We start from the raw sequence: 22,097 nt of genomic DNA on the forward strand, positions 1-22,097 counted from the left end.
TGTGCATGTTCCACAATATTGAGGTATATTTAGACCTTTTGCTTTAGTCATATCAATAAAATCGACTCCAAACCGACCGATGATATATCATTTAAAATAACACAATGGCCTGTATTCTGAAGTCCAGTTTAACTCTGTGCTAAAATTATGGAAAGCCAAATACTTCAAAATTCTGTTTACATTGTAGGTTAGTATTATTTACTATGCTCTTTCCTCATCCTTTAATGGTGAATACAACTGTCTTATCATTTCCACACAGTTAAGAGTGATTTTAGTGTCAAAGAGCTAATAAACTGAATCTCTATTGTAAGAGATTATGTCATAATTGGCTATCCATAGTCAAACCACAACTTTAGACCAGAGTTTAAATTAAAGCTGACTATAGAATTTAGGCTAATACAGACCTGCCAACCTCTGAGAATGAAAAACTGTATTCTGTGATTTAAAAAAAATGTATTTTTCCCCAAAAAAGTGTATTTCATAATAAAATGCTTGGCGCACTCGCTCATCGCGGCGCTCAAGCTGCATGCAAGCTAAAATGCGCACTGCTCTTGCAGATGGAAAAAAAAAACATTAAACATGTGTATATCTTCACCCTGGTTTGAACAAAATGATTGAAAAAAAAACAAGTTACCTGAAATTACATTGATCTAATAACCATATTTGTGCACGTTTTATGAAATAGAGACATATAGAGATTATTTTTCTCAATAAATTACGATTTAGTAAAAAAAACAAAAAACGTATTCTTTAAAGAAAAAACGTACTGCCGTATTTTGGTTGCAAAAACGTACTAAATACGGCTAAAACGTACTGGTTGGCAGGTCTGCTAATAGCTTTGGAGTTGGTATCATTGATGAACTGAACCATCATCCATAGAGGGCTGGCTGACTGACTGACTGACTGACTGACTGACTGACTAACTAACTAACTAACTAACTAACTAACTAACTAACTAACTAACTAACTAACTAACTAACTAACTAACTAACTAACCCGTCTTCTTAGTAACTGGCATAGATTCTCCTGTGATCAGTGCTTCATCCACCATGGACGTCCCTTCCTCCACCGTCCCATCCACAGGAATCTTCTCACCAGGACGAACCTTGACAAGGTCACCGTGCTGCAAAAGGTCAACTTTGATCTGTTCTTCTAACCTTTGACCCTGGGGGTCAATGGTGACCAGGGTAGCTTCTGTTGCTTGTAAAGAGATGAGCTTGGCAAGGGCTGCTGAAGTCTTTCCCTGTATTAAAAGGAAACAGGGACATTGATTATACAGATTTACTGTCAAGATTAATTTGTTGCCCTGATAACACTATGAAATTGGTAATCTACAGCTTACAGCAATTTCATGAATTTTTTACAATCAAATACATGCATTTTCTATATTTCAAACAATGTAGAAATATAAAATCCATTTGGTACTCTAAACAAACTCTGTTATCATAAAGTCCTAACTTATCTACCTGATGTCCTTTTTCCAGAGGCTAATTTTTCTGAAACAACAAGGTCCCAGCTCTTTTGGTTCAATTGTTCATGACAGGATATCACACGATTCCTACTATAACAAAGCAATATTGATGTTTTCTAGACCATATTTTCCTAAAGTTCCAATGTCATCATAGTAAATAGATTTACACAGAACAATTGAGATTAGGGGTTCACATTTTGCAGCTTGCAGCAAAGAACAGAAGTAAAAGAAGTAAATTCATAGTTTGAATCTGGTTTTTCCTCAGGAACATAAGTGGTTGGATTCACCTCAAACTATAACAGCAGTTGCCTTTACTTCTCCTTTCCCAATGCCTAATTCAGTGCATTCTCCATAGTCAACCCAACCCTCCTACTCTCTTCCTCAACTAGTTTCTTCCTTTAGTTGTCCCCTCCTCCTCAAACTACCCATCTCAACCTCAAAAGCATTACTTGGAACTGTCAATAATGCTTGCTGTCAAACTAGAGAAAAAATTACACTAGGGCTCTGGGTGATTTCTCCCTCGAAATGTTAACAAGAGCCCTGGAAAATCCCCATTCCCTGCAATATTAAAGTATATCCAATGTTGCAGATTTAGGAAGTAGGCTGTGTAGCCCCCCAAAACAAAAATTGCCTGGTCCACACATACCTTGGTGTAATGCTCCAGCCACCTTCCTAATGTTACAAAGATGTAGAGCATGGGAGGCTCATCAAAGAATGTCTTTGGACTGGTATCTGATCTCCGACATATGGCTATCAACAGGACTATGACAGAGTAGGTGTAAGAAATGGTGGTTGCCAAGACAATGAGGACATCCATATTGGCAGCCCCATGCTTGAGGGATTTGTAAGCCTGAATGTAGAAGTATCGCCCTGCTATGAACTATAAAGTGAGAACAAAGTATTGAAAGATGTTATCTTTTTCATTGTATCATTTGTTTTCAAATTCATACATCTTTATGTAGGTTAGCACTGAAATCACAATGCTACTCATAATGCAAATCCATATATGTTTGGCTACCAAAATCGCCATCATCATCATCATCATCATCATCATCATCATCACCACCACCACCACCACCACCATCGTTGTCATCAACATTATCATCTCATCACCATCATCAACGTCATCACCAACATCGTCATCAGAATCATCATCATCACCATCACCAATATAAACCTTGTCATCATCACCATCATCATCATAATTATCACCGTTATCACTATAATCACAATCCTCATCTTCACCATTATCATCATCATCATCATCACCACCATTTCTATTGCCAATGTCATCTTCATCAATGATCTAAATCATCCTTACTTTCACCACCACTATCACCATCACTACCACCACCACCACAACCAACACCACCACAACCATTACCCTCACCAACTCATAGATACTGACCTGTACAGGTGTGCAGAGGAGGAATAGAAGTAAGTTGAGGACTGATACCCCAGGGAAGATACACTTAGGAGAGGGATGATGAATGATTTCATATAACAGTATGGCAATGACTGGTCCACCAAAGAGAAGGGAGATGAAGAATGATCTCTTCCATCTATAAATGTAGCAAAACAAAAGATCTTTACTTATACAATTCAAACAATAGTATAATCCATTTATCTTGATAGTAATGAAGTTTCCTATGTTGATAGCACTGGTGTAATTTTTTTTTTTTGGGGGGGGAGGTGGGGGTGTAAAATCACAACAAGTGGAGCACCTCTGACAGTCTCATCTGTTTCACACGATTCAATATAGCAACAGTGCTGACCTTGAAAACTACTATAAAATAATTATTCACAAAGAACACCATTCATATAATGATACAATACTATGTTCATTGACAATAAATGACATTTGACCTTGATCATGCGACCTAAGACTTGTCAGTGATACTTGATTACCCCTATATTCACATTTTATAAACTATATCTATACACTTTGAAAGTTATGACAGCAATCTAATAATTACGGTAAGTAACGGTCTATTAACCGCACCTTTTTCTCGGCGGGATAGAAGCAAAAGTCGGGGGTGCGGTTTATCCACGGTGACGGGTCTGAGCCAGCCCGTCGCAACCCCTCCCGAACACGTAAAACGTCTGCCAGTTCACAACACTTCGAGTGGCCGGGCGTAGCCGCCCAGGGCAATGTCGTTTAGAGGGGTATGAGCCGCGGGTAATGAGAAGCGATTATTACGATCTTAATCAAATATTGTCCATAACAAGCGCACCCACCTTTATGACACTAATTTCGACTTTATTCTCGATTTAAAGCAACGAAGTTCCCTGGCTAAGTTCAAAGAGACGCCAAGCATACTCGGTAATATTTTGTCACAGCTGAGCGAGAGTTGAGTGAGCTGAGCTAGCTTGGGTTGTATTGTGGTTATAGTGCGACTTAAGCTGGCGCTATTCATTTTAACCCCTCCCCTCCAAAGTCCCGTTTCGCGCCAGCTTATTTTTTCTTTCCCGTTTGCTTTTCATAAGATACCATGTACACCACGCACGAGAGAGACGGCACGAAGCCGTAAAAACAACTGGAAAAAATGCCAATTTCTTTTGTTTCTTGAACCTTCTTGTAATCCCGTATCCAAAATTCATGCTAAGACATCGAATGATAGACAAATTCTGAAAGTGATTGTGAGGTTGTGATGCAAGAAATGTGAATGTTTCTTCCTCCTACGCCGGGAAAGACACAGATCATAATTTGATAAGATGTACTGGTACCGTATCGTAGTTTGCAATGTACAAGAACGGCAGTGCTGTGTGTGTGCACTGTGACTGTGAGGTGAGTGAGTGTGTAAGTGGCCAATATTGTCGGGACCTTTCTTTCTTGCTAACATTTGTTGATGAATTGATCAAGAACAGCAGATTTCTGCATACCAGTAATCTCTTTGGATACTTTGAAATCTTTAACTTAAGTTTTGTTTCTTCGTACCTCAAATATGCAAGTAAATGTGAGAAGGATTTTTTTTTTGTCCAAAGTTGGGGGTGCGGTTAATCCACAGGTGCGGTTTATAGTCCGTTACTTACGGTACCTCCAAAATGGCCAAAGTTCAATGACCTTTGACTTTGGTCATGTGACCTGAAACTGGCATGAGATGTTCAGTGATACTTGATTACTCTTATGTCCAAGTTTTATGAACTAGATCCATACATTTTCAGAGTTATGATGGTTATTCAACAGATACCCCCAACGTAGCCAAAGTTCATTGACCTTTGACCTTGGTCATGTGACCTGATATTCGCAAAGGATGTTCAGTGATACTTGATTACTCTTGTGTCAAAGTTTTATGAACTAGACCAATAAACTTTTAAAGTTATGATAGTAATTCAACAAATACCCCAAACTTGGTGAAAGTTCATTGACCTTAAATGACCTTTGACCTTGATCATGTGACCTGAAACTCACACAGGATGTTCAGTGATACTTGATTACTCTTATGTCCATGTTTCATGAATCAGATCCATAAACTTTCAAAGTTATGATGGTAATTCAACAGATACCCCCAACTTGGCCAAATTTCATTGACCCTAAATGACCTTATATCTTGGTCATGTGACTTGAAGCTCCGGCAGGATGTTCAGTAATACTTGATTAAACTTATGTCCAAGTTTCATGAACTAGGTCCATATATTTTCTAAGTTATGATGACATTTCAAAAACTTAACGTTAGGTTAAGATTTTGATGTTGATTTCCCCAACATGGTCTAAGTTCATTGACCCTAAATGACCTTTGACCTTGGTCATGTGACCTGAAACTCAGGCAGGATGTTATGTAATACTTGATTAACCTTATGTCCAAGTTTCATGAACTAGGTCCATATACTTTTTACATTAAGATGTCATTTCAAAAACTTAACCTTCGGTTAAGATTTGGTGTTGACGCCCCCGTCGCCGCCGCTGTCGGAAAAAGCAGCGCCTATACATGTAGTCTCACTCCGCTAAAATGAAAAGGCAGCAGAAACTGGTCTACAACCAGCATATAAAAAGGTACTTCTACATAAGTTGATTTGTTGCCTTTATAGTAAAAGCCATCTCTTTTTATTGAATTGCTTTATAAGTCAAATTTTGCATCTTCCAACACATTTCACTGACTGACATTCATCAAGGAAAGCTATGGTAACATGTAGAAACAGATCAAAAAATAGACTGAAACTATAACAGATGGTCCCAGTATTAGATTAAAGAATTTGATTTTTCTTACTGATTGATGGTCTGGGAATGATCAACACTGGAATGTACATTCTTATCACTGGAAATCAAGCTGGCCTCAAAGCCCGTCTCCTGAGAAGAAAAGAAAAACAAAATCATTAGAATTAATATCATCCCATTATTCTTTAAAGAAGTATAAATGTATTTTGGGAAATAAGTGGGATGCTTGATTGCTTTGAGAAAAAAAATCTTCAAATGAGAGGAAGTTTGATTTCAGAATGAGTAAGAAAACTGTAGTACAACCAAACCAGTATGCAATTTGTTTAGATATATTTTTATTTCATTCACATAGCAATACAATCAGTATGTTTAACTGTACAGTGCACAGTTTCATTAAACTATGATCACTGGCTGGTTATGACTTGTGCTCTTATATACATCATGCAATTAGATTGGGCAAGACCGAACCTATCATAAAATTCTAGCACTTGTTGCTGATATCAGATTTGATGAAAATTGGGCCTGTGTGTTGTTAATTTTAAACAAAATTTGGAAAGCATCTATCAACAAAGTTACAAAGTAGAATTAGTAATATAGTTTCTTGTAATTCATACCTTAATTGCTAATATAATATCTCTTGGTCCTATGAGGTTTGGGTCATATTCAAAGTGACCTCTACTGGTTGCCAGGGCAACTGCTGCTAGTTTAATCCCAGGTTTCTTGACGAGAGATGACTCAATTAGATGTACACAAGATGAACATGTCATGCCAGATATCTGAAATTAGAAATAAAACAAAGTGATATGGTGAAGCTTATGCAGTGACACCGAAGTCTAGTTCCATTATGTCTACATGCAAGACAATATTTTATTTGGATACATAAAGAAATATGTGACCTTCAACATAGATATATTTATATCTAGATGAGACATACACAAATGAATAAAGATTAAGAAAACCAAATAAATTTCGGACAATGAAAACTCACATGTAATTCAATGACCCCTTCTTTGGGTCTAGACTCGTCTGCATCAATAACTTCTGCACCAAAGCCAAGATCATCTATTAAATTGGCAATCTTTGAGGGCGACAGGTCTTTGGCATTATACTTCACTTCAGCCTTCTGAGCCATCAGGGATACGCGAATGCTCTTAATACCTGTGAAAAGAAATTAAAAAATATATGAATGTTATAAGCCACACAATGTGCACACTAAAGCAATAGAGAATACTGAATTTTACAAGAGAAATGATTTCTGGCCTGGGTTTTGACCGGAATACCATTACTATATGTGCAGTATGTGTATAAAATGGTAAACTTTCATTAAAAATAATTGCACATCCAAGATTCTTTTCGAAAGATATTATTTTAGTATTAAATAGAAATAACAGTTTTGAAGCATTCGTCACAGAGAATGGACTAGAGTGTAGTACTCCCAGGAGTGGTGAGGTATTTTTTAATCCAAGTATCAATATTAAATACTATTATGTTTTTTAGCCTTTTTTTTCTTTATTGAAAACAATCAAGAGCAAGTATTATTTCCAGTGAATCTGTCCTAGATCCAGTTGCATAAAATTTACCATTATTTTGATAACTCTACCATGCGATGGTAACTTGCATGGAATCCTTGATTCTGACTGGCCAATGATCAGTATTACCATAGAAGTTACCATTGGATGACAGATTTACCATAATAATAATTTTTATGCAACGAGGCACAGGATTGAATTTTAGCAATCACTTATATCACCATTTGTACCTACAATACATGAATCTAAACTTATTACAATATTTAATCTATTGATTAACCAATTTCTCATTACCATGATACAGTGAAAACCCACTGAAAATGAAAAAAAATAATAAGGCTTTTAATAATAACCCTTTGAACCCTTGATAGGATGTATAGGAAATGGATGCTTGAAAATAATTCCTTCCCATGATTTGTAATAAACTCTGAAAGAGGAAGTAGTAGTAGTTGAATGTTTGGATTTCAAGATTGCCCAGTTCAGGATTCAAAATGAAAATGCACATTGAGATTTAAATGTGTGATATACATGTAGTTTTTTTCTCTTGTAATGAATGTTCCTCATACCTTAAGAATGCAAAGTACGTACAGAATCTGTTAGAATTTTACCCAATTTGGCTAGTTCGTGGAAAGGAACAGAATTTGTGTAAAGGAACACCAATTCAAAACATGTTGTGTTTTTTTTATCCCAATTGTTTGTTGCTAAATGTGACTAACAGCAAGCTTTTCATTTGAAAATAAAATCACAATTTGACTGACTACAACAACATTGATTTCATTATTTATAAAAACAACATGGTGCCTCGTTCATGCTTTAACATAAACATGTTCTAATAGTCTACTATCAAAAGAATCTAAATTGTAGTTTGCTTGATTATTAAGTCCCAAGTCAGGAAATAATCGTTGATACTTTGCATACAATATAGGTTGAAAGGCCAACCTAAATTCTTCTGGTTGAACATTCGCTTTCAAAATATCAATACATTAAAATGGGTAGTTCCTTCCGAGTTTGAACAATGTGAGGCAAACCTTTGATGGAAAATGCTATGCCAAAATTACGGTTTAGCAGAAACAATTTTTTTTCAAAGTGAGGGGAGAAATGAGACACCCTTGAAACATGATAGCCTTTCTACAAGGCAACCTAGACATGAGAATAATACAAAGGTAAAATGTCCCAAGTTTTCAGGGCAATGCAACAAAAATCATGGAATTCAAGAAAAAAAAGAAGAGAGAATTTTTTTTAAAGGAAATCATAATGCATGCCTACATGTATACATATACTCTAAATGTACAGTACAGGTTGTATGTCTGATAAAAGGGAATGTTAGTTTTCATATTTCATTATACATCTGAGAATTCCATTATGACAAGTGTCTGCATAAAGAGCATAAAAAGAAATGCATAAATATAGAATGCAAGTAATTAAACAACATAGTTTGATCCTCATAAGCAGTGACAAGCAGAAAGCAGACCTGCCAACCTCTGGGAATGAAAAACTGTATTCTGTGATTAAAAAAACTGTATTTTCCAAAAAAAAGTGTATTTCATAATAAAATACTTGGCGCACTCGCTCATCGCGGCGCTCAAGCTGCATGCAAGCTAAAATGCGCACTGCTCTTGCAGATGGAAAAAAAAAATATTAAAACATGTGTATATCTTCACCCTGGTTTTAACAAAATGATTGAAAAAAAAAACAAGTTACCTGAAATTACATTGATCTAATAACCATATTTGTGACGTTTTATGAAATAGAGACATATAGAGATTATTTTTCTCAATAAATTACGATTTAGTAAAAAAAAAAACGTACTGCAGTATTTTGGTTGCAAAAACGTACTTAATACGGCTAAAACGTACTGGTTGGCAGGTCTGAGAAAGCAACCTTAACATAAAACCATGAGGGTCTGTGTTCAGACAAGCAAAACTCATAAAGAGTATACACATAAACCTGTAATTCATGAGTTATCAAGATGAGTTTGAATTAAATGGGAACATAATTCTCTCCTTCTCAAGAGTGAATATTTACAAATATATACATGTATAACAGTGTATATATCCATCAATTCATATTCCGAAAACCCATAGTAATAGTTATTCTGGTTCACTTTTATTTCAAAATAATTATTCTTCCATTACTTCTTCTAAATTTACAAGTGTAAGTGTACATTTTAATTTTTCCTATATTTTATTATCATTTTCTTTCATTTAATCTTATTATTATTCATTTATGTATTCATTCATTCAATTCATTTTCTATTTGTTATCCTCATTGCCATATATTCATTTATGTTCATCAATGTTTATTTCAATTTTATTTCATTTTTATTACTATTTTTTAATTTATTTTATGTATTTTCTATTATGGGGGGAGGTATCTGTTTGCCTTTTTGCACATTATTATTCATACATATGTTGCATATTAGTATTAAGAGTATTCATATAGCCTACATTCAAGGGGATATCAATGAGGTCAACAATATGAGAAGTCATAGATCATACCATGGAGGTAGATGATCATACCAGCTTCCCCGTTCAAATGTCTATCAATCAAATATACCATGTGAGAAATGAAACTACTCAACCCTGAAATTCAAGGGGAAATATAAGTGGTAGTGTATGACTGAAATTTATCTTGAATTGGCATGGAACGTCAATGTACTAAGCAAGTTCAACATTACGGTCAAATTGTTGCTAGAATCCAAGTGAGGATTTCCATAACTATATGTGGTTTCTATTAGATATACAGTGTATTACCAATGTGTTGGCTATTAAAGTTGGTATTGAGCGTCTCAAAACTGGGAGGCAGGGAGTTCAAGCCCCGGCCACATCAGACCAAAAGGCGTTAAAAGATGGGAGTTTCTGCTACCCTGTTTGGCGTTCAACAACTGAAAGGGATAGAGCAACGTCGATCAGGCGCTGCACAGTGGCTGCCAGGCCGACGACCATTTGAGCAAAATGAATTTTTTTTTTAGTATTTCGATTCAAAATTTTGAACAATACAGTATGGATTTTCATTTTCATCAATCTCTGAATCACTGAATCAAATTAGCATAACTTTGCAATGAAAATATTTTTAGGGGAAATAATTTGGAAGAAGTGCATGTACAGTATTCGTTCACAGACTATGTGTGAAAATGAAATTGATGTGTCAAGCCATTTCTGAGAATAAACACATTTTTATGTAAGTGTTAAGATACAACGTAGGTGGGAGCGAGAGAATCTACATTATTGATGAAGGAAAGAGACCATAGCACTTGAATATTCACAAGGATAAGAATAATTTGAATATTTTTAAAACTGAAAATTACTTGTGACTTTATTTATTGACAATTGACAAAATGAAAAGTTTGTGTACTCATGACATGACAGGGTCAATTAGAATTCTAGACTGAAGTTAGTCAAATCAGAGTAGCAACATTTCTACAGTTATTTTCTCAAAATCTTAATGTTGATGATTTACATCAATTAATTTGTGTGATATGTTTAGAAATGTCATTCAAAAAGCAGTAGAGAGGCTGAGTGCAAAGGTAACAGTTGTGAAATATGTGCCGTGAAATGTGTAAAACGTGAAAATTCAATTGAAAAGTGTGAAGGAAAATTGAAACTTTTTGAGAAAATTCAAACCAGAGCTACCTTCATGCTTTGACATCCTGCCTTCAATCAATGCCACGCAAGAACTGCAGGTCATGCCAGTGACCCGCAGGAAGCACTTCTTGTTGGTGTCACCTTGCACTTCCTGTCCAGCTGAATCTTGGGATACCTCTTGCATGAAAGCACCATGGGAAGTGACGGGTGATTGTTTGGATAAAGGCTCATTCGCTGGTTGGTGAGATGGTTTGCATGAATTTGGTGGTTTGATCTCAATTAATGGGGATTCTATCGAGCAAGAAATAAATTTTAAAAGAAAAATCAAAGATACTAGAGTGAGAAAGGCATATGACAGGGAAAATAAAAGAGTGATTTATAAACTGATCTTCCTCAGCATAACATTGAAATGTAGAAAATGAGCTGAAAAAGTTTTAACTTTGGAAATAAACACAAAAAATTCAGGAGAAAATGCAATGAATGCGAAATAATAAAATATTATTACACAAGAAAACATTGATCAGGAACCTCATGCATAAAGAAAATATGATTATTGTATCCTTGCCAAATGGTTTACGCACAGTCATATAAGATTTCCAGGATTTATACTATGAACACAAGGTTGATTCTTTATGTACACTGTAGCAGTCCCCATGTAATGTATAGAAAAATGACTTACTGCAGAAAGTTATTTATAAAGGGTACTGTACATGTAGTTGAATTAATTTGATTTATCAAAAAAAAAAAAAAAAAAAAAAAAGTGCATGAACATGTGAGCAAATAAAGAAATAGTAGGTCATTCACTAAAAATCTAGTGGCAAGTCAATGGAAACTTCAAATTTCAATGCAAAATAATAAGCTGTAGATAGTCTGCTGACAAAATCATACAAAACTGGAGGAACACAAGTGCGGGTAATGGAAAAATAAATTTTTGATGAAAATTAAAAATAAAATACGAATAAAAGCAATACTATAATTACCCATTATCGTGACATCAAAACCCATGTTATACACAATTTCTCTTAGTTGCTCCATTGTGATAGTGTTTGGGTCAAAGGTCACAATGGCATTTTCTTCTTTCAGGCTGACCTTGGCTGACCTCACAGCAGGGTTGTCCAGTAACATTCCTTCTATGCTCTTAACACAAGAATTACAAGTCATCCCTTGGATACCCAGTACTCCTGTTTCAGTCCTTTCATTGTCAGGGTCCGGCATAAAACAATCAAACCCCATATCATAAATTGCATCCCTGATGGCTAGCAAGGTTGTGACCTGGGGGTCAAAGGTCACAGTTGCTGATTTTCCTTCTAGGCATACCCGTATAGATGCCAAGCCAGGATGATCTGAGATGGTGCCTTCAATACTTTTCACGCAAGAACCACATGTCATTCCTTCAACACGAAGGGTTGCAGTTTGATTCTTGTCACCAGTGTCCACATCAAAGCTCTCTGGGAGGGTAGCTTCGAAACCCATGTCGTATATTGCAACGCGAATATCCTCTGCTTTGATCTGAGATGACATGTACTTCACATCTGCTATTTTATCTTGAAGTGAAACCTTGATGCTGGAGACTCCTTGCATTGCACCTATCTTGTCTTCGATTGACCGCACGCAAGATTGGCAAGTCATTCCTTCGATACCAACAATGACCATGGAAAGAGGTGTCCCATTATTAATGGTCGGTGGGGTGTTACCAGGAAGTGTAGCATCAAAGCCCATGTCATAAATGGCTTCTTTAAGTTTCTCTGCACTGGTCAGGTTTGCATCATATGTGATGGTCCCTTCTTTGTTGACCAGTGAGACAGCGATTGTTCTAACACCAGGAAGTGACCCTATGTGACCCTCAATGGACTTCACACACGAGCCACACGTCATCCCTTCAATCCCAATCACAACACTCCTGTCCTCTTTCTCACTGTCTCCAGAAACTGATCCACTTGCAATAGCAGCTCCAAATCCTAAAGAGTTGATCTCCTCCACAATGTCTGGGAGATTTACTCTATTACTGTTAAACATTATGACTCCTTGCTTCTGCTCTAAAAGAACCCTGATTTTCTCCACACCGTCTTTACCTGACAGCTTCTCTTCAATCTTTTTCACACAAGAGTGACAAGTCATTCCTTCGATTGATACAATGCTGCATTTCTTATCAGACGCACGGCTTCTTAAACAAGCATCAAATCCCATATCATAGATCATATTCTTCAATGCCGCTTGGTCAATCCGTGTAGGATCAAAGGCCACCGATGCGCTCTTGTCTGACAGTGATACCTGTATAAACAAAACACAAGAACAAAATATGCAAAGCAATTACTGATCATTTAAAATAAATTGTCTAATCAGTGAATAAAAAGAGAAATATCTACATGTATAACGAGGTAGACGCAGGAGTTCCATGTTTGCTATTAACTGTCCTTTGTCCTTTTGTACATCTAAATGTACCTTCTAATAACTGTAGTTAAGATAAGATTCAAATTATGTCATAATATGTGGATTCATGAGGTAAGGTCTACATGTACATGCAAAAACAAAAGGTAAATATATCAAGCCCGGTTTCACACTGAAGGATTGCCAAAACCCAGTACCTCACAGCATAAAGATAATCAACTCTGTTTGATTGTTTGCAGTTCTTCTATATTCAAACAAGATTAAATGAAAATGGACTTTAAACTGCATTGGGGTGACAAAACTATTGATAAATCTTTTTTTTTAAACTGCCAGATTGTGACTGCACACATGAGAAAATAATAAATAAAATCAATCCTATGAAATAAGAAAGACAATAAACATTCATTTAAAAAAGCTCCCTGTACCTATGCTCCACAGGCTATTAAAGATTCATACAGCCCTTGAACCACATACGTGTGAAACTGATAGCCATTGGAGCATCGCAGGACACACACATTGTTTATCTTCCTCAGAAAATGAAGATAAACATGGACAGACATCTATCAGCATCTAAATCTCATTAGGGAACATCTACGTACAAACACATAGTATGCACAGACGACGTACATGTACAGTTGACCTTCCAATGATGATACTCGGGACAATGTATGTGAACACTCTACATGTATCTGAATGTACCAGTATTTCTGTTGAACATAATATGCATTATCAATCATCTTCATGACAATAGACACACAATATTTCTGGATCTTGGCAAAATACTTCTTGCCTCTATCCCATATCAGTAGACATCCAGTAATGAATTCAAATTTTGGTTGGGCCTGAAAATAATGTGTTTACTTCTACTGCCATTCAATAGCAAAATAAAGCAAACATGATATGCTGTCAAAGTTTTTTTTTCCAAATCAAGATTTAAAATGATGAGAATCAGATGCAAAATATACAATCTATGTATAGATGACAATTATCTTTTTAGGATCAGAAAGACAAATCCTTGTTGTGATATTTTTGGCTACGTACATGTACATACACATCAGTAGTAAAAATATGGAGTACTACAGCAAAAAAAATAGATGAGTGAGAGAGAATCAAATAATGAGAGTTCGATAATTTTGAACAAAATTAACTGATTATTGGGAGGGGTATCATTGTAATGTCCCATGGTGACCTGTTCTCCGATAAACTGCATGAACATTGTGTGTTGTACATTAAAAGTAAACCTCACATTACATAGATTCTGGCTGTTGGAAGCCAATACACTTTATATTTCATTATAAAAACAGTTCATGATTTGTACATGCAAATATTTCATTATTTCAATTAATCATAAAAAAATCAAGATTGCTCAGTAGACACAAGACAATAATTTCCTAAGTTTAGCTTCAACTTGTCTAAAAGGAGTGCATAAATTGCATGCAATGTATCCCATTTTGTAACAGTGACAATGACCATCTTAACATATTAAAGGAAGATGAAAACTTGTTGTTCAGTTGATTTTGAGGTAATAGAAAAAAAAATCAAACATGATACTGAAATTTAATTTAAAACATGTATAACTGTTTCATGAAAGTAAGCAAAACTTTACAATTCCTCAATTCCATGACAATTTAAGCTGTTCATGTGGACTTTGCCTTTTAATATCATGAAGATTATAGCTACATTGAATATTCTATTTTATAGATGTAATTATTAATTTAACTTAAAATGATAGGACAGCTTTTCAAAAATTATGTAAACATGCATGGAGATAAAAGGGAGAAGTACGGTAGTGAAGTATAAGATTATCTTTCAATTTTGGACAGGAAAAATAAATTTCATAATAAAGGTAAATTACAGTGTGTTTGAATATCATATGTAAAATTACCTTAACAAGATAGACTCCATTGGTATCACCCACATGATCCTCTATGTTCCTCACACAGGAGTTACAAGTCATACCTTCTACATCAATTATTGCAAGCTGCAACTGACGTTGTCCTCCACTCTCTGTTGCCATGGTAACATACGTGATATGGCTTCCTGGATAATAAGAAAACAGAGGTTGATCTAATTTTACTCATTGTGTGCTGAATTTAATGGTGAGCTCTTAAGGTTAGGGGAGAATAAAAACAATATTTTCTCCAGATAGCTTGTTGCTTACCAGTACTAAAAAATATCTTATCACTTCATTGCATTACATATTGTGATGAAATTTCAATTTTCATTTTTTTTCTTCAGTATCTCAAATATTTCCCATACACCCAACAGTAAAAATACAATACAGAAGTGGAGCAATAAATGGTTTTCCATGTACCTGATTAAAAAACACAATTGTTCTGTACACCACCCAGTGAAAGACACATACAATTAATGAATTTGCTTTTTACTTTTCTAGTATGTAAGTATCTACATGGCATCATGGCCTAGTGGTTATGACTCCCATCTGAGGGACATGGGTTTGATTCCAAGCCATGGCGTGTTTTCCTTCAGCAAGAAATTTACCCACTTTTTGCTGCACTCAACCCAGGTGACATGAATGCGTACCTGGTAAAAATGTATTTCTTCAAAGTTTTTTATTAAATGGGAAGTTCATCCTAGCAATATTTTGGTTTGATAAAAGCAGAAAATCTATTAAAAGAGAAAAATATTGGTGAAGCATTGATGAAAATGATCAAATATTTAAAGTTTTGATTTTGTGAGTAATCCATATTAAATTTCATTTGTGTAGTGGATAGACACTATTTAATGTATGTTCATCATGTTCCATTGAAAACTAGAATTTATGAAATTTATATTTCATGATATATGGGGGAACTGCTCATACATGTTGTCCAAAATTTGAAGTTGATATAATAAGAAGGAAATAAATATCCATAAATTATAAATATAGAATCCAAGCAAAGCCTACATCCTATACAGTGCTTCCGACAAAAAACGAAACCGAGGTTTAGCGATGATTTATCATAACTTTATCACAAATACAATAGACAAACGACCTATCATTGTAAAGCTTAGAATGTCTTCTTTTAGCTGGTATAACATACAAGATTTTTCATCCACGCATGAGTGAGTAAAATTTCAAAAAGAAAATCACATGACTAAAAAGTTTAATATCTGCTCTTTATTAAATTTGATAGCTAAATCGCAGAAAATGGTCAAGAATTGAAAAATTATTGCACCATACGTGTTTTCACGGGTTTCCCATCGAAGCTATCGCAGTTAACATAAGACTTTCCGCATGGCTGATCATCAACAAAACGGAGTGTCGAGAAAGTCTGAAAGCTAGCCTGTAAAACCTCTTCACTTTATGAAATTATTGGAATTCAAGCCTTATTTCAAACAAACAGAACTTTGTTATTTCTTGACCGTTTTCTGTAATTCAGGTATCAAATTAGAGAGCAGATATTGAACTTTTTAAAAATGTGATTTTCTTTATGAAACTCAGATACCGCCCACCAAGTGACTTTTTGGTTCCCTTTCTTCAAATTGTTATTGCTCACTCATGCATGAATGAGAAATAATCTAAGTTATTTTAAATGAAAGAGGAGACTATACCCTATACAATGATAGGTCATTTGTCCATTGTATTTGCGATTTTAGCATGATAAATTATCTACAAATCTTGGTTTTGTTTTTTGTGGGACGCACTGTATAACAAAAATTGCGCAGCGTCATTCCAAGAATATTTCCCTAAAACCTTGTGCAACCATTGAGTCCAAATTCACGATACTCAGATATTCGAACTTTGCCTGTATTTTGGTGTCACCTACATGTACCTACACAACCAAATTTTTTTAATCTGTGGAATATTTATCATAGTTATCATGTGGAAACAAACTCGCTTATTTAATGAGCCGTGACCTTTGACCTGCGGACTCCGAATTCGAACATAGCCTGTATTTTGGTGTCATATACCCACACACCAAAATTTTTTTTAATCCATTTAATATTTTTGTAGTTATTGCGTGGAAAACCAACTGGCATATTTAATGAGCTGTGACCTTAGACCTGCAGACTCCGTATTCAGTCTTAACCTGTATTTTGGTGTCATCTACATGTACCTACAAACCAAATTTTTTAAAAATCAATTATAAAATTTTTCAAGTTATTGCGCAGAAACCAACTTGCATATTTAATGAGCTGTGACCTTTGACCCGTGGACTCTGAATTCGAACTTAGCCTGTATTGTGGTGAAACCAAGTGGGGGGATGGACGGACGGGTGGAAGGACGGACGGATGGACAGACAGAAGGATGGACAGGGGCAACGCTTAATGCCCCATCCGGACATCGTCTGTGGGGACATAAAAATAATTTTGGTGTCAGTTGTTTTTTAAGAATAATTGTCAGAAAAGTCATGAAGAATAATATATTGTACAGCAAAAATTAGCACTCTACAAGCTTTAATTAGTGAATTAGAGCAGAATATATGATTTTATGAATAAATTATCATAATTACTTCATATTAAAAATGATTAATGAAGTATATACATGTACATGTAAATATATAGTTTTGCTCTACAATCAAGTAGTTAAAGTAATTTTTCTACCATCTTGTAAATTCTTGCCATATCATGATCTTTGGCAGAGAAATGGGGGGATCATTTATGCTAATTTATTCATGAGATTATGTTTTTGACTCTCACTACTCCCAACACTCATTTGCATGTTGCACTGTATAATTCTATGACTCAAGCAATGCTGAATGATATGTGGATATGCTGTGTGTGTCATGTGATCACGAGAGTGGCTGAAATATTGTATAAAGACAGCGGAGTGACCATTGCTGCCAAGTACGAAGTGGGGAGATTCAGGCTTATGAGGGGGGGAGGAGAGCAAAAGATATGAAACGTGGAACTGTGTATGACTATGTATTACAAGCAGTGTAACCTTTTTTCGGCTGCAAAGTACATGTACAGGCAGGTCCAGGATATACCTGTATAAAGGGGGAGGTGTAAAAATATTGAAATTCTTAAAAGGGTCAAGAGCAGGTCAACAGCTCTTTCGGAGCTTCTCTTAAATGTCTTCGGGGGGGGGGGGGGTGCCCCCCTTCCTCCATCCCTGGACCTGTGTCTGATAATTGTACTACATTTATTAAGAATAAGATAAAAAATTGTCATATGGTCATGTGCAGGACTGCAGGGGCTTATCCAGGATTTTCCAAAAGGGGGGGGGGGCAAATTTTCACCAAGGAAAATTTGACGAGCAAAAAAAAAAAAGTTTTCACCTAAAAACGCATTTCATTTCGTCCAGATAAAATTTGAAAAGAAAAAAAAAGAAACATTCCTATTATATGCTGTGACTTTCAAAAGGGGGGCACACATGTAAAAGCATGTAAAAGCTCATTTTACACTAAAATTGTTGATAATGGCTCTCAAAGGGGGAGGGGGAATGGGTTGGATATGCCCCCCCCCCCCCCCCTTGATCCGCCACTGGCCATGTGTGTATAGACCAGTTCGTAGAACTTTACTTCATGGACAATTTTGGTCAAATTACCTTTCTTTTCTTTCATTATGATTGGCAGATTTCAAAGAAAGATATTACGTAAGCATGCCTTACATAGCAGGATGAATTGAATAGACCAGGGGCCGGTTTCTCAACACCTAGACAAGTTTAATAGTCATATCTTTATCCACCAACTACGGAGTTAGTTCAAATCTTACTAAACCTGTTTCACGAAAGGCTTCCTAACTAGAATACCTTGATATCGATACTATCAGTAAAAAGAGCAGACGAGACGTAGCCTTAGTCACAAAATAGCATAATTTTCAAAAAGAAAAATTAGGACAAAATTGCAAATATTGTAATGTATTGGGAAATACACATTTTCAAAATAATAGCACAAGTAAATTATGCATCATACATACTTAGACAATGAAGACTGGAGCATTCAATTGCTGAGAAAATGGAATTATGAATAAAAAATCATAGTGGACGTTGAGATGAGTACCCCCGGGATATCCACTTTTAATAGTTTACGAAAGTAAACCATAACGGTTTTCTTTGTAAAATGATGATAATCATACGGTCTTCTACGATTCCAAACATCATCTAAATATAGTTTAACAATTTTTTAAAAATCTTTGATACCGAAACTTACAATTTGACAAATTCTATGCATAAATTAGAGATTTATCCAAATGTTAATACTAGGGTCTGAAAACAACAAATACGAGTCCAGTTAAGGATGGCCTGACGTGGTAGAATTTTAATCGATTAAATTATTTTACTATTAAATACTATTTCAAAATGAATGGTTTTGTGGCGTTTAACCAACAGTTTTTATAGTTTCTTTGTATTACAATGATCATTGAATGCATTATCCCACTTGTTTTTTATGTAATTTCAACCTCTATGATTGATTACGTAAGATTATAATTTTCAAATTTCTAGGCACTTTTGCATGTCATAGTCTACCCACGTGATGCCACTACGTCATTAAGAAGTTATGACAGGTTCGGAGGTGTCATAAATATTTAGTGAGGTTGTTGTACCCGATCTTGGTAAAGAGGGCTTCGTGAAACGGTTAGCGGACTACTATCTCCGATTTAGTCAAGAAGTTAGACTTATGACGGTGTTGAGAAACGGGCCCCTGGTGACTAGAATTGCACACCAATGAACACTTTATGAAGGTATTTGTTGCATTTCTGTTGCACAATGAACTTAGCAAACTGAAATACCAGTCGTTCGTGGACGCATTGTTGTTTTTTGTGGATGTAAATGGAAAACACAATTCATAAGAATATATGAATAATCAAGACTTCAAAGTTGGTGCTTAATTATCTCAATAAATTTTAAACCACCATGTCCCTTTAGTACCAATGGCCTTCCTCTGATCATGCGCAGAAAGGAACTACGAACTGGCTTTTTAGGAGGCATGCTGCAGGGCTCCAAGATTTTTAAGTAGGGCATGAAAATATTTTACTTGCATTGAAATGAACAATTTAAAAGGGGAGGGGGTATACATGTACATGTAACAAACTACACATACATGTATCTCTCTGGCCTGGTGTCAACTGTCAAGATACTCTATTTGAAAAGAGATACCCCTTCCATCCCTGATGTATTGTTAGGGTGTCTGAAGCCACACTGAAAAGTGTCAGCATAAAACAGGCTGATTTAGGGGGAAATATGGCACATTTTTTCGGGGAAGTTCAGGCTACTAGAAAAATGTGATCTGAATTGATTATTAACTTGTGTTTGGCTTGTAGTTGTATGGAAAGAGAAAATTCAGGGGCTTCTTTTGACAGTAAGGACAAGTTTATATGATCATTTTAAATAAGGATTTAGAGATAAATTGCAAACCCTTATTTTTGGGTGTGTTGAGATTGCCATTTCTCCATGCGTTTTCTATGGGAAAATGAAATTTCTGTTTTGCACAATTTTTTTCACTTTGTCGCAATTTTTCATTGTGATCTGGTTTCCAAATCTTTATAAAAATCATACCATCAGATAGAGCATAAAAAATCCTAATGGACTCTTTATGGACAAGTTTTTGGCATTAATAATAAATTTATTAAACCGCTCTTGGAAGCTAGAAATTTGGATTTGTGTGTGTCCATTTCTTAACTACACAGTCTATGGCAGAGAAATGCTGAAAATTTACCTTATTTCATTCTTCTCTTTTGCAGCCAATAATTTGATTTTTTTTCAAAAATGTTACATTTCTGTCAGTCTAAAGGTCATTTCTCTTCAAATTCACAAAGAAAATGTGATATTTTCTTGAAATAAGAATAATATTTTTTTTTCTCCAGACACCCTAGGCCTAGTATTGTAACCAGTACTAGCGTACGCAGGATTTTTGAAGGGGGGGTTTCAATTCAAGCTGAATGAAAAGTTGACAAGCAAAAAATAAAAATAAATAGGTCTTCAAAATTTGGAGGTTGGTTCCTACCAAAAAAAAAATTGACAAGCAAAAAAAAAAGGGGGGGGGGTGGGGTTTCAAACAAATTTTAGGAGGGGTTCAACCCCTGTAACGTACGGGCCGACAACTCCTCAGTTTATGTATTGTGAGTGGAGCCAACGCAGTTCAGTGGAACAACCAAAATACAGAGACTGAAGCTTTTGCGTTTTGGTCCAAACCTATCTTGGAAATGGAAATAAGACAGGTCTGAAATTAAGGTAAATTCCATATTTTTGAGGAAACTCTCCAAACGGGTTGAATACTAATGCCCTTACGGTATCGATCTAATTTGAGAAAAAATGGAAGTCTTGAATGTTTATAGTTAACTTAACCCTGAGTGATATTTTTTCAAAAAATTCGGCTATCGCGAACTCGCAATCGAAACCAAATTCCAAAGACCACCCCACGCACTAGACCAAAAGCTTCAGTCTCTGTATTTTGGTTGTTCCGCTGAACTACGTTGGCTCCACTCACCATACATAGACTGAAGGGGATGGGGCCCCGTACCTACAGCCAACGTATAGTGAACTAGCGTTTTATAGATCGCGATTTAAAACTGTTTTTTAAGAAAAATTGAAAGTTTCATGGTTTCCATTATCAGGTAAATATAAATAACTTAAGTAATTGCATACCTTGGGCCGGAGTTATTGAAAAAAATCCTCTGGATGATTGAGAAATCTGTCATCTAAGACATTTTCACCTGACCTGACGGTTTTTCTTGCAAGTTGCCATCTTGAATGACGTCATTATCGTTATTAACTTAATGTCTCGAATCGATATATCGCGATTATAACTAGTACTAGTACTAGTATAACTAGTATCGTTTATCTTCGGTTTCGTTCGCATATGGAGCAGATCGTATAATATCGAAAGCAATATCGATATCACATTCGTGATTGTTGACGTTCGTTTGTAAATATTTTATAGTTTGGCTGCCATTTTGACCATTTTTATCGTGTTCAACCCAATTAAACATCGGTAAAGTATATTTTTCATGCCTTTTTCATCTATATCGTTTAAAGTATTTAAACATTTAGATATAAAGTTTTAAAAGTTTGTTGTTTATAC

The 22,097-nt window shown here is 35.5% G+C and overlaps 1 protein-coding gene across 2 annotated transcripts in view; it reads right to left on the bottom strand.

Moving 5' to 3' along the window:
* The window catches only part of LOC129261007 (copper-transporting ATPase 1-like), a 40,292-nt gene that overhangs the window by 17,676 nt on the left and 519 nt on the right, over positions 1-22,097 (bottom strand). For both annotated transcript variants that reach the window (XM_064114222.1, XM_054899033.2), the window contains exons 2-10: positions 15,014-15,168; positions 11,721-13,011; positions 10,789-11,031; positions 6,616-6,785; positions 6,242-6,403; positions 5,680-5,759; positions 2,880-3,033; positions 2,118-2,351; positions 997-1,243 (exon numbers count right to left, since the gene is read on the bottom strand). In XM_064114222.1, the coding sequence (XP_063970292.1) occupies positions 997-1,243; positions 2,118-2,351; positions 2,880-3,033; positions 5,680-5,759; positions 6,242-6,403; positions 6,616-6,785; positions 10,789-11,031; positions 11,721-13,011; positions 15,014-15,145 (2,713 nt within the window). In that variant the 5' untranslated portion in view covers positions 15,146-15,168. The remainder of the gene's footprint in view (positions 1-996; positions 1,244-2,117; positions 2,352-2,879; positions 3,034-5,679; positions 5,760-6,241; positions 6,404-6,615; positions 6,786-10,788; positions 11,032-11,720; positions 13,012-15,013; positions 15,169-22,097) is intronic.

This window comes from Lytechinus pictus, unplaced genomic scaffold (genome assembly GCF_037042905.1).
Source record: "Lytechinus pictus isolate F3 Inbred unplaced genomic scaffold, Lp3.0 scaffold_19, whole genome shotgun sequence".
NCBI lineage: Eukaryota > Metazoa > Echinodermata > Echinoidea > Temnopleuroida > Toxopneustidae > Lytechinus > Lytechinus pictus.